This window comes from Phyllobates terribilis, unplaced genomic scaffold (genome assembly GCF_046119375.1).
Source record: "Phyllobates terribilis strain yellow unplaced genomic scaffold, ASM4611937v1 Scaffold_8__6_contigs__length_399053987, whole genome shotgun sequence".
In the NCBI taxonomy this organism is placed as follows: Eukaryota; Metazoa; Chordata; class Amphibia; order Anura; family Dendrobatidae; genus Phyllobates; species Phyllobates terribilis.
Window position 1 is genome coordinate 80614299 of NW_027362768.1, and position 16428 is coordinate 80630726.

Here is a 16428-nt window from a genome sequence, read left to right on the forward strand (position 1 = left end):
CAGTCCTCAAAGGTGTCACCCCAATCGCACTTGCTTCCTCACAGCTCCCAAATCTCCAGCTGCCCGTCTGAGTATGAGGTAGAACAGATGGTTGAGTCTGCAGAGCTGTTTACTCATACTATAGCCTGGGAATCAGAGGTCGACTCCAGCGCTTCTGTGAATCCAGACGAGGAAATGATCTGCACTGATGCCCAGAATCTTTATGAGTCGGATCCAGGACCAGACGCAGAAGGTTCTGACCATAATGTAGACCCTCATTCCCAAACTGTAATTCCTGTTGGTGGAGACAATGAGGAAGACGATGATAAGACTCAAATACCTGATTGGAGCGACAACTTTAGTTTTTTGTCAGGGCAGGAACAGGTTGGCTCTGAGGACGACGGGTGTGATAACGCACAGGGTGATGATGATGAGGTTGGAGATCCCACTTACTGTCAACCCACAGTCAGCCAAGAGATGAGGTCAGCAGAGGAGGTGGAGGAAGATGCTAGTGACGACGAGGTCAGGTTGCGCCTTCCTGGACAGAGACGTAGTACTGGAAGCACGTCAACAACTGCATCCTCAAACACAACTCTGCCTCTCACCACAAGTCGTGGTGGCTCTTCAGGTCGCATGGGTGCTAAGCCTTGCATAGCCTGGGCATTTTTTCAGATCGATAAAGATGACCCAACTCGTGTTATCTGTAACATTTGTCAGCAAAAGCTAAGTAGAGGCCAAAAAATACATAGTTTGAGTACTTCATGCATGAACCGGCACATGGACATGAAGCATAAGTTGCAGTGGGAAGCTCAGTGTGCTACAATGCGGCCTAGCCGGCCGGGCCAACCACCGTCTGCCATATCTTGTGCATCCGCGGCCTCTTCATCCTCTGTGACTGGGGGGACAGCAGTCACACCTGTTTTGGGGCGCAGACCTGCCACCTCTTTACCCGCAACAGCCAGCGTGATTGGCAGGTCATCATTTTCTTTGAAGGTGGTAACACCAGCTGGTGTTGAGCGCTGTCCGACATCGATAGCACCACCTTTGGATCAAGGCAACCTAACATGTCCGCCTGCATCTTCCTCACAGACCGGCAGTTTGCCGGGGACACCCTTATCAACCCCGTCTAAGCACAATAGCCAGCCCTCGGTCCCTCAGATGTGGACAAGAAAAGACCATTTCCTCCTAGCCATGAGAAAGCTAAGAGGTTGAATTTCACCATCTGCAAGTTCTTGGCTACAGAAATGCTGCCTTTCCGCCTGGTGGACACAGAGGATTTTCGAGACCTTATGTCCGTCGCAGTGCCCCAGTACCAGATGCCCAGTCGGCACTACTTCTCAAAGAAAAGTGTGCCTGCGCTCCACCAGCATGTCGCACACAACATCACCGCTTCTTTGAGAAACTCTGTGTGTGACAGGGTGCATTTCACCACAGACACTTGGACGAGTAGGCATGGACAGGGGCGTTACATGTCGCTGACTGGGCACTGGGTAACTATGGTGACAGCAGGACAAGGGGCTGCTGTCCAAGTCTTGCCGTCCCCACGAGTTGTGCGTCAATCCTCTTTATGTCAAAGTTCCTCCACTGCTTCTGCCTCCTCAACCTCCTCTCGGTCTTCCACCTGCACCCAAAGCCTGTCTGGTCATGCCACAAGCTTTCTAACTGCGCAGAAGGGATCCTGCACACCTCCTTACTATGCTGGCAGTAGGGCTCAACGTCATCAGGCGGTTTTTACATTGAAATGTCTGGGAAATGTGAGTCACACAGCTGAGGAGTTGTGGTCAGCTCTGTAGAACCAATTTCATGAATGGTTGTCTCCACTGGACCTGAAACCAGGGAAGGCCGTGTGCGACAATGCTGCAAACCTGGGTGCGGCCCTTCGCCGGGGCAATGTCACACACGTGCCTTGTATGGCTCACGTGTTGAACCTGGTTGTCCAGCAATTTTTAGCCCACTATCCCAGACTAGATGGCCTTCTGCAGAGGGCACGGTCGCTGTGTGCTCACTTTCGCCGTTCGCATCCCGCAGCTCAGCGACTTACATCTCTACAGAAGTCGTTGGGCCTGCCACTTCACTGGCTAAAATGCGATGTGCCTACCCGGTGGAATTCAACTCTGCACATGTTGCAGCGACTGTGGCAGCACCGACAAGCCCTGGTGCAATACGTTCTGACGTATAGCCTGGGCCAACGAGATCCAGAGGTGGGGCAAATCACGCTGGAGGAGTGGTCTCAAATCAGGGACCTATGCACCCTTCTGCACAGTTTTGAAATGGCGACGAAGATGTTTAGTGCTGACGATGCCATTATCAGCATGACTATTCCGGTGATTTACATGCTGGAGCACATGTTAAACAGAATTCGGAGTCAGGTGGTGGCACAAGAGGAGGTGGAGGAAGTAGAGGAGGAGGAGTTGTATGCGGAAGGGCTAACATCTGCAAGGTCCAGACGGTCGGCAGCACCAAGGCGGCAGGCATGTGAGGGTGGGGGAGATGGTTTTACCAGGGCGCATGGTAGCAGCCAAACTAGTGAGGAAGGTGCAGGAGCCCAGGAAGAAGTGGAGGACGAACTGATGGAAGACTCATCAGATGAGGGAGACCTTGATCACATTTCTGTTGTGCGAGGTTGGGGGGAGAGGACAGAGGAAGGAAGCATGATTGTTACCTCGCCACCAACACAACAGGGACTTGGTGCTCCTGGATGCGCAACACACATCAGTGCCTTCTTGCTGCACTACCTGCAACATGACCCTCGAATTGTGAGAATTAGAAATAATCCTGACTACTGGGTTGCCACACTGTTAGATCCCCGGTACAAAAGTAAATTTGCAGAAATTATTCCTGCCATAGAAAGGGATGCACGCATGCAGGAGTATCAGCAGAGACTGTTGCAGAATCTTACATGTGCTTTTCCACAAAATACCAGTGGTGCACGTAGTGAATCTCACAGTTCCAACTTGCCAACCGTGGGACCGTCAAGTGTTCAGCACTCAAACCGTAACAGAACCACAGTATCTGCTGGTAACATCAATTTTGCGGAATCATTTCACCACTTTTTTAGCCCATCCTTTGCAAGGCCACAGGAGACAAGAAGTCTGACACATAGTCAACGCCTAGAGACGATGGTACAGGAGTATCTCCAAGTAAACATTGAAGCCACGACTGTGTCACTGGACCCTTGCTCTTTTTGGGCTTCCAATCTGGATAAATGGCCGGAGCTAGCCACTTATGCCTTGGAGATCTTGTCATGCCCCGCAGCCAGCGTTCTGTCTGAACGTGTGTTCAGCGCTGCTGGTGGTGTGCTGACAGATAAGCGCACGCGGCTCTCCACTGATAATGTAGACAGACTCACGTTCATAAAGATGAACAAATCATGGATCCGAAACGACTTTTCTACCCCTGTGTCATCCTGGGGAGAGTAAAAGCTTGATGATTGGTTAAAATCACCCTACCAACCGTTTTAAGCTTTCAAATTACTAATCATGTTTATCTGTATCTTGGCTGGAAAATAATTTGGGCTTTGCAGCAGTGTGCAGCACTGATTCTATTAGGCCATCTATAATAAGCTCCACCAGATTTAAAATTACTAATCATGTTTATCTGTATCTTGACTGGAAAATAATTTGGGCTTTGTAGCAGTGTGCAGCACTGATCCTATTAGGCCATCTATACTAAAGCTTCACCAGATTTAAAATTAATAATAATTTTTAGCTGCATCTAGCCCGGAAAATAATTTTGGGGCTCCGAGATGCGCAAGACACATAAGTGCCTTCTTGCTGCACTACCTGCAGCATGACCCTCATATTGTCAGAATTCGAAGTAATCATGACTACTGGGTTGCCACACTCTTAGATCCCCCAAACTTTTCGATCAACCTTTTCATTTTAATAAACACCAAAAAAATGGTCATTTTTGAAATTATAAGCATTAGCAGGTTGTTAGAAACTGAAATCAAACAGTATTCAACTCAAAACTTTATTCTAGGTGATGTTACATTTTCACATAGGACCCCTTGTTCGAAAGGAGCTTCTGAACTCTCTCGTCCATTGAATTTGTCAGGTTTTGGATGGTTTCTGCTTCAATTGTTTTGCATGAGGACAGAATACCCTCCCAGAGCTGTTGCTTAGATGTGAACTGCCCCCCGCCATCATAGACACTCCTTTTAATGATGCTCCAAAGGTTCTGAATGGGGTAGAGGTCAGGGGAGCATGGGGGTCACACCATAAGTTTGTCCCCTTTTATGCCCATATCAGCCAGAGATGCAGATGTTTTATGTGCAGCATGAGATGGTGCATTATCATGCAGAAAAATGATCTTGCTGTGAAATACACGGTTCTTCTTCTTGAACCATGGCAGGAAGTGCTGTTTGAGAAAATCCACATACATTATGGAGTTCATCTTTAGCGCCTTCAGGGATCCTAAAGGGGCCGACAATCTCTCTCCCCATGATTCCAGCCCAAAACATTACTCCACCTCCTCCTTGTTGGCGCTGTAGCCGTGTTTGCGTGGGGTGTCCATCAACCAGCCATCCTCCACTCCATCCATCTGGACCATCGAGCGCTGCACGGCACTCATCCGTGAACAAAACAGTTTTGAAATCAGTCTTCATGTAATGTTTGGCCCACTGGAGCCGTTTCTGCTTGTGTGAAGTGGATAGAGGAGGTCGACAGGATGGCGTATGCACAGCTGCAAACCTCTGAAGGACCCTGCATCTTGTTGTTCGGGGGACATTGGAGGCACAAGCAGCTTCAAAAACTTGTCTGCTGCTATGACAAGGCTTTTTTGCCGCTGCTCTTTCAACCTGACGTAATTGCCTGTAGGAAAGAGTCCTCAATTTGCCCTTATCAGCACGCACACGTGTGTACTGTGAATCAGCTACATACTTCTTGATTGCCAAGACACTTCATCCTGATCATCGCACAATGTTGATTGTAGTCATGCCTTGACCTAAACACTCCACAATTTGTTGCTTCTCAGCAGCCGACACATCCTTTTTCTTTCCCATTTTGGCAGAAAATGTAGGCTGCTTAATAATGTGAGACAGCCTTCTTAAGTAGTCTTGCCTTTCATTGGACACACCTGCCAAACTAATTAGCACAGGTGTCTGCAATTGCTTACAGTGATATAAAGAGCCCTGACACACATCACCATCAATGAGTTTAACTGACAAACAAACAAATTCTTCCCTTATCACTCCTAAACACTTTTTGCATAATAATTTGGAACACAGTGTACATGTGCTTTTCCACAAAACACCAGTGGTTCACGTAGTGAATCTTACAGTTCTAACTTGCCAACCGTGGTCTGTATGGAGTTGTTCAATAAAGGGCCCAAATTAAGATAACATAGATGGGAGAGGTCTCTATGAATAGGAATTCCTAAGTATTTGATACCCTGTGAGGGCCAGGCAAAGGGAAAGTTGGACTGGATGGAATCCTATATAGATTTGGGGAGGGAGACATCGAGGGCCTCAGACTTCGCTGCATTGATTTTAAAATTTGACCATGTAACAAAGTGATCTATTTCAGCCATAACAGCATGGATGGATATATGTGATTGAGTGATATATACTAGGACATCATCAGCAAATAGAGAGCACTTGTACTCGGTGCCTCCCACCTCAATCCACCTAATATTGGGGTTATGGCGAATTGATGAGAGCAGGTGCTCCGTCACTAGGATGTATAAGAGAGGGGACAGAGAACATCCCTGCCTTGTCCCATTGGTGATTGTGAAAGGTGATGAAAATGTTCTGACGCGCCCCCTGGGCCTTGGGACACCCGGAGCCGGACCCTTTTTGGTGGATGCTGGTGGTTGTAGTCTCCGTGGCGGCAACCCGGTTCCGTGGCTCAGGGCGGTCAAACCAGTGGCGGAACTATTTATGTGGTTTTGATGTTTAAATGTCCGACTACGCCACCCGTGGATTGCGGTCAGAGTGAACCGCCGCTCCAGGGCAGACCGCTGAGGCTGGTGTTGTGGGTGCAGCAGAGCGTAGCATAACTCCCCACGGGAGGAGTATAGCCTCAGGGCAGTGTATGCAGAGGATGGGGGTGATGGTGCAGGGCAGCAGCAGTAATGACACGGAGTCAGTGATGCAGTCCAGGGCCTTTACTCACAGTTCTTATTATCCAGACCACGTCTGCAGGTAACGACTGCCCACGTCGTACTGTGCTCACCAGGTGAGGGGCTCAGACAACTCCCAGATAACTTTGGAGTGCTTCACAGGACCCCCTTTGTGTGTCCTTTGTCTGGCCTTTCTTACCAACCCTTCTGTCCGGCTGCCTCGGGCCTCCTCTTGGTAAACTTGGCGCCAGTTTCCCTGACCCTATGTGGTGCCTTCCTAGCGGGTGTAGCGAGGGGCTGCGCCACATAAAATGTCACAGCCTCCTGTTTCTAGCTGAGGGTCGTTTCCTGCCTCCACTAGTTTCAGGGACCGGTCTCCCCCTTTGGCTTGACCCCTCCACGCAGGTGGATTCGGGCGTGCGGTGGCGACTCGCCCGTCCGCACCCCTGAGATCCCTTCGTTCCTCGTTCCTGGAGCCTTCTCCGCTCCTCTTCCTTCCTTCTCCCTCTTCCAGGCCTGGGCCTATGTTACTAGGCCCGCCTCCGGAGCAGAGCTCATGCAGAGCCCCTGCTCCCTGCCACTTCTGCTCAGACTTCTCTGCACTGAACTAAGATGGTGCCCACCTTTTATACTCCCTTCTCAATGCACCCAGGAACTGCTTCCTCCCTGCTCCTGCACTACAGGGTTCCCCTTCCTCAGTGTTCCCTCCCCCCACTCCAGCCAGGGACAGGGACTGTCGTGCCCATCTCAGGGGCATATTGGTCGCCCTGCCCCACGGCAATGTGGTGTAATGCATGCAGGTGTCGGGTCCTGATCCACACTACATCCTTACCTGAGAGTGAGATATCACACCTCTGGGTGAGGTGCAATACCTCTGTAGCAACCGAGCCCTCAGGGTGCTACAGTTCCATTTATCTTCAGCCTAGGTGACGTATTGCGATACAGGGCCGTGATTTTGGCTATAAAAGGGTCCCCTAGACCCCTACCCCAAGCTTTTTAAGAGAATCATATATGGCGTGCCAGGAGACTCTATGGAATGCTTTCTCAGCATCCAACGAGAATATCTAATTACAAATTTTTAACTGCATCTAGCCCAGGAAATACTTTGTGCCTAGTAGCAGGGTCTGCTAGTCAGCGGATTATCCCGGCTGTTAAGCAAGCTACACCACCTGTAGTTTGGACACTTCATTTTTTCAAAGGAAATGCTTCGGGACCACGGGATACTCAGTGAAGAGCATCAGGAGGCACCCCAAGGCATAGGGGTTCGGACTGGCAGTAGGATGCCTTGCGGTGGACAGCCGAGCTCGATCCTTATAAAAGCTTTTTAACTGCAGCAGCTTTAGTGGACGCTACTGGAGCTGGAATTACGCGGCTGCTGGCATGAGACTTGCCCTCCAATAGATCCTTGTAAATGGATTTAAAGTGTATTCATTCAAATTAGAGGGACAATTTAAATTAAAAAGCTTAGAGCTGCCTCCACCACAGGGGGGCTCGCTCGACCCACCAGCGGACAGGCACCAGTATTGGGAGAGGGGGGCTGGCCGTCAGGGTTCACCGCGGCTCTGGCACAAACCCGGCGAAACGGAGGTGGCACGGGCAGGAGCGGACTGAACGTGTCGGCTTCTCACTTTTTGGATTTTAGAAGGGCATGACATGCCTATATCTGTGTCTCCCCCTCCTTTTACTCCTCCACCTCTTTTCTTTTCGCATGACTATATGTACTTGTCACTTTTCCATGTGTTAGTTGTGTCTTCTGAGCAGTTTGTCAGCTTTTGGACACCTTTGAAGGTGTTTTCTATGTGTTTCTATGTGTTTTTGTTTGCCTGCCATTGGTTTTAACGGTGTTCGAAGGTGTTCAATGAACAGTTCGACGAACAGTTCGGCGAACACACGGGTGTTCGACAAACCGAACCGAACTCGAACACTACGGGGGTGGCTCAACACTACTTATGAGCACTGATCCTAGGCTGCAGATCACTGTTTCTGGCAATCACATTGCCGAAACAGTGAGAAATGCTGTGATTGGCTGTTTAGATTTGAACAGCCAATCACAGCGATCGCTGGTGCGGGGGGCGGCCACACCCCCTGGGATGACGGCGCCATCTACCCAGAGGTAAGATGGCGACGGAAATTTAATGCGATCACCAACGGTGCCGAATTAAAGATATGACGTACTAATACATATCAGGCTCTTAAGTCCCAGGGCACAGATATGTATTAGTACGTCTTGGGCTTTAAAGGGGTTAAAGTACACTCTGCACCCCATCTTGACTGAAAATAAACAGAAATGTAGAAATTTTTGAAAATTTATTAAAAAAGAAAAACTGAAATATCACAAGGTCATAAGTATTCAGACCCTTTGCTCAGACACTCATATTTAAGTCACATGCTGTCCATTTCCTTGTGATCCTCCTTGAGATGGTTCTACTCCTTCATTAGAGTTCAGCTGTGTTTAATTAAACTGATAGGACTTGATTTGGAAAGGCACACACCTGTCTATATAAGACCTCACAGCTCACAGTGCATGTCAGACCAAATGAGAATCATGAGCTCAAAGGAACTTCCCAAGGAGCTCAGAGACAGAATTGTAGCAAGGCTCAGATCTGGCCAAGGTTACAAAAGAATTTCTGCATTACTCAATGTTCCCAAGAGCACAGTGGCCTCCATAATACTTAAATGGAAAAAGTTTGGGACCACCAGAAGTCTTCCTAGACCTGGTTGTCCAGCCAAATTGAGCAATTGTGGGAGAAGAGCCTTGGTGAGAGAGGTAAAGAAGAACCCCAAGATCACTGTGACTAAGCTCCAGAGATGCAGTAGGGAGATGGGAGAAACTTCCACAAAGTCAACTATCACTGCAGCACTCCACCAGTCAGGCCTTTATGGCAGAGTGGCCTGACGAAAGCCTCTCCTCAGTGCAAGACATATGAAAGCCCTCATAGTTTGCTCAAAAACACATGAAGGACTCCCAGACTATGAGAAATAAGATTCTCTGGTCTGATGAGACAAAGATAGAACTTTTTGGTGATAATTCTAAGTGGTATGTGTGGAGAAAACCAGGCACTGCTCATCACCTGCCCAATACAATCCCAACAGTGAAACATGGTGGTGGCAGCATCATGCTATGGGGGTGTTTTTCAGTTGCAGGGACAGGACGACTGGTTGCTATTGAAGGAAACATGAATGCGGCCAATTACAGAGATATCCTGGATGAAAACATCTTCCAGAGTGCTCTGGACCTCAGACTTGGCCAAAAGTTCACCTTCCAATGAGACAATGACCCTAAGCACACAGCTAAAATAACTAGGAGTGGCTTCAGAACAACTCTGTGACCAGTCTTGACTGGCCCAGCCAGAGCCCTGACCTAAACCCAATTGAGCATCTCTGGAGAGACCTGAAAATGGCTGTCCACCAACGTTCACCATCCAACCTGACAGAACTGGAGAGGATCTGCAAGGAAGAATGGCAGAGGATCCCCAAATCCAGGTGTGAAAAACTTATTGCATCATTCCCAAGAAGACTCATGGCTATACTAGCTCAAAAGGGTGCTTCTACTCAACCCTGAGCAAAGGGTCTGAATATTTATGACCATGTGATATTTCAGTTTTTCTTTTTTAATAAATTTGCAAAAATTTCTACATTTGTTTTTTTCAGTCAAGAAAAACAATGCAATGAAACAAAGAGTGAAAAATTTAAAGGGGTCTGTATACCTTCTGTACCCACTGTGTATATATATATATATATATATATATATATATATATATATATACAGTTGAAACCAGAAGTTTACATACACTATATAAAAAGACACATGTGCATGTTCTTCTCAATATCTGACATGAAATCAGAATAAACCTTTCCCGTTTTAGGTCAATTAGGATTACCATCATTTTTAATATTTGCCAAATGCCAGAATAATGAGAGAGAATGTTTTAAGGCATTTTTATTACTTACTGCAAAGTCAAAAGTTTGCATAAACTAAGATTACTATGCCTTTAAACAATTCTGAACTGTCCATACGATGATGTCATGTGTTTGGAGGCTTCTGATAGTTTTTTTGGCAATATCTGAGTTAATTTGAGCCACACCTGGCTGTATTTTAATGCTCACCAGAAAAACACTGATTCTTTGTGTAGCATCATGGGAAAGTCTAAAGAAATCAGCCAAAATATCAGGAAGAGAATTGTGGACTTGCACAAGTCTGGCTCATCCTTGGGTACAATTTCAAGATACCAGAAGGTGCCTCGTTCATCTGTACAAACAATTATATACAAGTAGAAACAAGATGGGAATGTCAAGCCATCATACCGCTCAAGGAGACGGGTTCTGTGTCCCAAAGATGAACGTGCTTTTATCCGACATGTGCATATCAACCCAAGAACAAAAGCAAAAACTTTGTGAAGATGATGGCGAAAGCTGGTAAGATTGTGTCAATATCCACAGTGAAACGAGTACTGTATAAACATGGGCTGAAAGGCCACTGGTTTTTTTATGTTTCCTTTGGAGTAATGGCTTCTCGCAGGAAGAACTCATTACTCCAAAGGAAACATAAAAAAGCCAGATTAATGTTTGCAAATGCACACAGGAACAAAGACCTTAGTTTTTGGAGACATGTCTTGTGGTCTGATGAAACTAAAATTGAACTGTTTGGGCATAATGACCATCGTTACGTTTGGAGGAAAAAGGGAGAAGCTTGGAAGCCTAAAAACATCATCCCAGCTGTGAAACACGGGGCTGCCAGCATCATGTTGTGGGGTTGCCTGGCTACAGGAGGGACTGGTGCACTTCACAAAATAGATGGCATCATGAGAAAAGAAGATTATGTGGCAATACTGAAGCAACATCTCAAGACATCAGCCAGGAAGCAAAAGCTTGGACAGAAATGGGTCTTCCAAATGGACAATGACCCGAAGCATACTGTCAAAATGGTAACAAAGTGAATTAAGGATAAAAAAGTCAATGTTTTCGAGTGGCCATCACAAAACCCTGATTTCAATCCTATTGAAAATTTATGGGCAAAGCTGAAAAGGCAGGTGTGAGCAAGGCGACCTACAAACCTGGATCAGTTACACCAGTTTTGTCAGGAGGAATGAGCCCAAATTCTGACAAACTATTATAAGAAGTTGGGGAAAAATATCCCAAACGTTTGACCCAAGTCATTCAGTTTACTGGCAATGGTACCAAATAAAAAATGAAATGTATGTAAACTTTTGACTTTGCAGTAAGTAAGAAAAATGCCTTAAAACATTCTCTCATTATTCTGCCATTTGGCAAATATTAAAAATTATGGTAATCCTAATTGACCTAAAATGGGAAAGGTTTATTCTGATTTCATGTCAGATATTGAGAAAAACATGCATATGTGTCTTTTTATTTAGTGTATGTAAACTTCTGGTTTCAACTGTATACTGTATATTTACAGTGTGGAAAATAGGTATGTGATGCACTGCCGATTTTGCAAGTTTTCCCACCTACAAAGAATGGAGAGGTAAGTAATTTTTATCATAGGTACACTTCAATTGTGAGAGACAGAATCTTAAAAAAATCCAAAAAATCACATTGTATGATTTTTACATAATTAATTTGCATTTTATTGCATGAAATAATTATTTCATACAATAGAAAAACAGAACTTAATATTTGATACAAAAACCTTTGTTTGCAATTACAGAGGTCAGACATTTCCTGTAGTTCTTGACTATGTTTCCACACACTGCACCAGAGATTTTGGCCCACTCCTCCATACTGATCTTTTCCAGATCTTTCAGGTTTTGGGCAAATTTGAGTTTCAGCCCCCTCCAAAGATTTTCTATTGGGTTTAGGTCTGGAGACTGGCTAGGCCACTCCAGGATCTTGAAATGCTTCTCATGGAACCACTTCTTAATTTACCTGGCCGTGTGTTTCGGGTCATTGTCATGCTGGAAGATGCAGCCACGACCCATCTTCAATGCTCTTACTGAGAGGAGTTTGTTGGCCAAAATCTCGCGATACATGACCTTATCCATCCTTCCTTCAATATGGTGCAATCGTCCTGTCACCTTTGAAGAAAAGCACCCCCAAAGAATGTTGTTTCCCCACCATGATTCACGGTTGGGATGGTGTTCTTGGGGTTGTACTCATCCTTCTTCTTCCTCCAAACACGGAGAGTAGAGTTTATTCCAAAAAGTTTTATTTTGGTCTCATCGGACCACATGAACTTCTTCCATGCCTCCTCTGGATCATCCAGATGGTCATTTGAGAACTTCAAACGAGCCTCGACATGTGCTGGCGTGAGCAGGCGGACCTTGTGTGCCCTGCAGGATTTTAATCCATGACGGCGTAGTGTGTTACTAATGGTAATGTTTGAGACTGTGGTCCGAGCTCTCTTCAGGTCATTGACCAGGTCCTCCCATGTAGTTCTCGGCTGATTCCTGACCTTTCTAAAAATCATCCTTACCCCACGAGGCGAGATCTTGCATGGAGCCCCAGACCAAGGAAGATTGACAGTCATCTTGTGTTTCTTTCATTTTCAAATAATTGCGCTAACAGTTGTTGCTTTCTCACCAAGCTGCTTACCTGTTGTTATGTAGCCCATCTCAGCCTTGTGCAGGTCTACAATTTTGTCCTTAGACAGCTCTTTGGTCTTGGCCATGGTGGAGAGGTTGGAGTGTGATTGATTGAGTGTGTGGACAGGTGTCTTCTATACAGGTAACGAGTTCAAACAGGTGCAATTAATTCAGGTAATGAGTGCAGAGTAGGAGGGCTTCTTAAAGAAAAACTAACAGGTCTGTGAGAGCCAGAATTTTTGTTAGTTGGTAGGTGATCAAATACTTATTTCATGCAATAAAATGCAAATTAATTATGTAAAAAACATACTATGTGATTTTCTGTTTTCTTTTTTAAAGATTCTGTCTCTCACAGGTGAAGTGTACCTACGATAAAAATTACAGACCTCTCAATTCTTTGTAGATGGGAAAACTTGCAAAATCGGCAGTGTATCGAATACTTATTTTCTCCACTGTATGTATATATGTGTGTGTATATATATATATATATATATATATATATATATATTTGTTTATTTTTTCATGCTCTATAAAACATTCTTTCCATTGATTACTATGAAAGCCTATATATTAAACATAAAGTATCATGCAAAGCAGTTGGTTGTAGAATAAAAGGAACCAGACAGACACCTTTTGGAGCAATGTAGTAAATTCACCCATCAAACAAAAAATATGGATATTTAAGAGAAAAGGGGAGTAGTTAAGTCTTGTTGTATACAGCACCCAAGCAAAAACCACCATTACAGTATGTAACAACCAGCGAGAGCTCAGTAAGAAAAGGTAGCAAATGTGATATTAAGAATCTCCAACTTTCATTTTGACTTAAAATAAGTCTCCTAAAGCAACACAATATAAAATAACACAATATAAACCTATAAGTGATTGTAATATAATGGAACAGAAAATTAGTTTTAATGTAGAGATTATTACTTCCAATGCTCCTCCTACAAGCACTATGCACGAAGTATATACCCTTTGTCCGACATGGTATCTGGACAGGATTCACAGATAATCATCTGTAGGAATATCTTAAGTGATTTATCCAATATTATCCATATACACCAAATTTTAATTCAAGTTAAAAAAGCACTCTAATCAAAAATTTTATCCCGTAATCTTTTCTAAATATGCATGTAATGTTGTGTAGGTGCATTAAAATACTTAGCTATCATCATCTTTCCCAGGTTCCAGCACCGTTTCCAACCTCTTCTGGGTCATCATCTTTCCCAGATTCTAGCACCGCTCAGGTCTTCTTCTGAGTCATGTGACTTCAAATCAGATTAGAAGTTACGTGACCCAGAAGAGGACCTGAGCAGCGCTGGAAACCGGGGAAAACGGCATTCAGCAAGTATTTTAATGCACCTAAACTACATCATGTACGTATTTATTAAGGCTTATTGGATAAAATTTTTGGTGGGAGTGTTTCTTTAAAGTGGTACAGAATAGACATATCTTCCAAATATTGTCCAATATTGTTAAATATTTCCACAGACAAATCTTGAATGTCCTTTTTATGAAAAAATTTATTATTCAGACATGATGCACAATACAAAATTATATTGTGGTGCCGTGTTAGCCAGAAAAATCTTGGGCATAAAAGTATTTACATCGATATTATTCAGACAAAAATGTATCTTCCTACAGAATCTATTCCTCATGCTGTCTGTCCCTGTCACAAACACATTATTATTCTCTGTCGTTTTTAATGCTGGCGCTATCAACATAAATTCACTCAGAGATTGTGTAACACTTTTTTTTTTCTTTTGGCAAAATTAAATACGCTGCCGTCTGTTTACTTGACTAGAATGTTCTTTTTCTCAGAAATTCTTAACCGGCAGTCCTTGCAAATAATATATGTTGCATTGTGAGAAATCCAATCTGTGTTGCCCGCTGAGGGCTAATTTACACCGGCCCATGGAGCTGATGGGGTGGGGGAGATGAATGCAGGATGTTTCCATAGAAACTATCAATACAAAAGTAACAACAGAGGCCGTACATAGTCAAGAACAAGCTTCGATTTGTGAGTCAGATGCTCTCCTGAGATTCTATGATGTGTTTGTCCCGAAGGATGAGAAATGCACTGGTAACACCATGAATGAAGCACACCTTATGACTCATTTTGGGAAATGGTTTGCACTACAGGATCAGCACTGATTCCAGAGCTTTTCCAGATCTCTCCCCCAACTACAGCTCGAAAGGACCGTCGGAACTCTTCATTCTTCCAGGTGTAGATGAAGGGGTTAAGTACGAATAGAAGACAAAGCAAGAGCCAGCTGCCTGTCACAACACCTCGAGGTAGTGGTTGGAACAAGCCATAGAGGACTGACCATGCATAGGGCTCTGTGGTCACTGTGAAAACACAGCAGACAATCAGCACATACAAACCCAATCGTTTGTCCTTACGTGGGCATGAACAGGGCAGGTTGTGGACCACCTGGAAGTTGAGAACACTCACTCTCTTCAGACTGACCTGCACTTTTCTGAAAATTCGAAAATAACAATGAAAAAGGATTATAGTTTGGCTTAAAACTGTGACTGCAGAAAGGATGGCTGTGTATGAGCTGGAGGTTGGGACTTCCTGGCCCCAGAACACGTAAAGTCTAAGTTTTGGGCATTGGAGGTTTACTTCATAATGTCGTTGTCCAAAGAGCCACGGAAGTAAAAAAGCAAGAGGCGTTACCCATGCCATAGCAATCATCCACTCTGTGTTCCTCTTCTGATACACAGTATGGTATACAGTAGGGAGTTTGGTGATGAGCACAAAACGGTTTAACGCAATGAGCGAATGGGATAGTAGAGAGACTGTCATCCAAAGGAAAAAGACCCCCTCCATGAATACCCTGTACGTAGGGTTCTCCAGACGACCAGTGGAAATTAATATGGCTTCTTGAGGCATCCAAAATGCACAGACTAGGAGGTCAGACACACAACCATTCACAATGAATGCATTACTTGTTGTCTTGAGTTTCTTGAAAGAGCAGACCAGGTAGATAACCAAAACATTGGCCAAAGTCCCAGACACTGAATACACAGAGTATGCGGCAGCCACCAAGATGCGTGTCCCCAAAAGTCTGTCACAGTGATCTGGGGGAGACGTGATATTCATCCTGCACAAAATGAAACCATTCCCAGAGCCAATGTGCAGGAGACTGATAAAACGGGAAAGTGCATGTGTGAGAAGGAGCAACAGAGTGAAGCAGACAGCGAGCGAGGGAGAGCGAATATGAGATTGAGGAGGGAGGGGTGACATGGTGTGACAGCTCTTCGTGTTATACTCTCAGCTCACTTTACGTCTTGGTGATATTATACTCCTGGGGAAAAAAAAAGCTTCTGTAATGGATTATTCAACAGGTTGTGAGCTTAGAGAATGGGGAGTTTTTTTACTGCAGTGAATGTAAAGTGGATGTTTTTCTTTCATGTTTTTAACCATATAAATGTGTTAAAGATCAGAAAACCGCTTATTATGGAGAAAAATCTCATCTACAAAAGGTCTGACAATACATGTTATACATAAAAAATGAGAGAAAGTGAATATATAAAACAGAATCATCATGGACAGCATGGTGGCTCAGAGGGTCCCTCTGTTAGGGATCGTACAGACGGCTGTAGTTTCGGTCCAAGTGCAATCCGTGTAACAATTGGATTGCACTCGGACCAATGTTATTCAACGAGGCAGTAAACATGTCCAATTTTTTCGTCAGACCAAGTGATCTGAGGAAAAAGATCGCAGCATGAATGATTTGACTGCTAATCGGTTGACACTCGCCCATTCAAGTCTATGGGTCTGTGGAAAACATCAGACATGGAGAAGATAGAGAAACTTTTTTTTTAACTCTCCACATCCGAG

At 44.7% G+C, this 16428-nt stretch overlaps 1 protein-coding gene across 1 annotated transcript; it reads right to left on the minus strand.

Moving 5' to 3' along the window:
- Nucleotides 1-13049: 13049 nt before the first annotated feature.
- On the minus strand, nt 13050-15800 carry GPR88 (G protein-coupled receptor 88). Its single transcript, XM_073642574.1, has one exon. It carries the CDS (start codon nt 15685-15687, stop codon nt 14689-14691), a length of 999 nt encoding a protein of 332 aa, XP_073498675.1. The 5' UTR covers nt 15688-15800; the 3' UTR covers nt 13050-14688.
- Between the last annotated feature and the right edge of the window lie 628 nt (nt 15801-16428).

Excerpts from the sequence above, each read along its gene's own strand:
- GPR88 (XM_073642574.1), bottom strand. The coding sequence starts at position 15,687 with ATGAATATCACGTCTCCCCCAGATCACTGTGACAGACTTTTGGGGACA.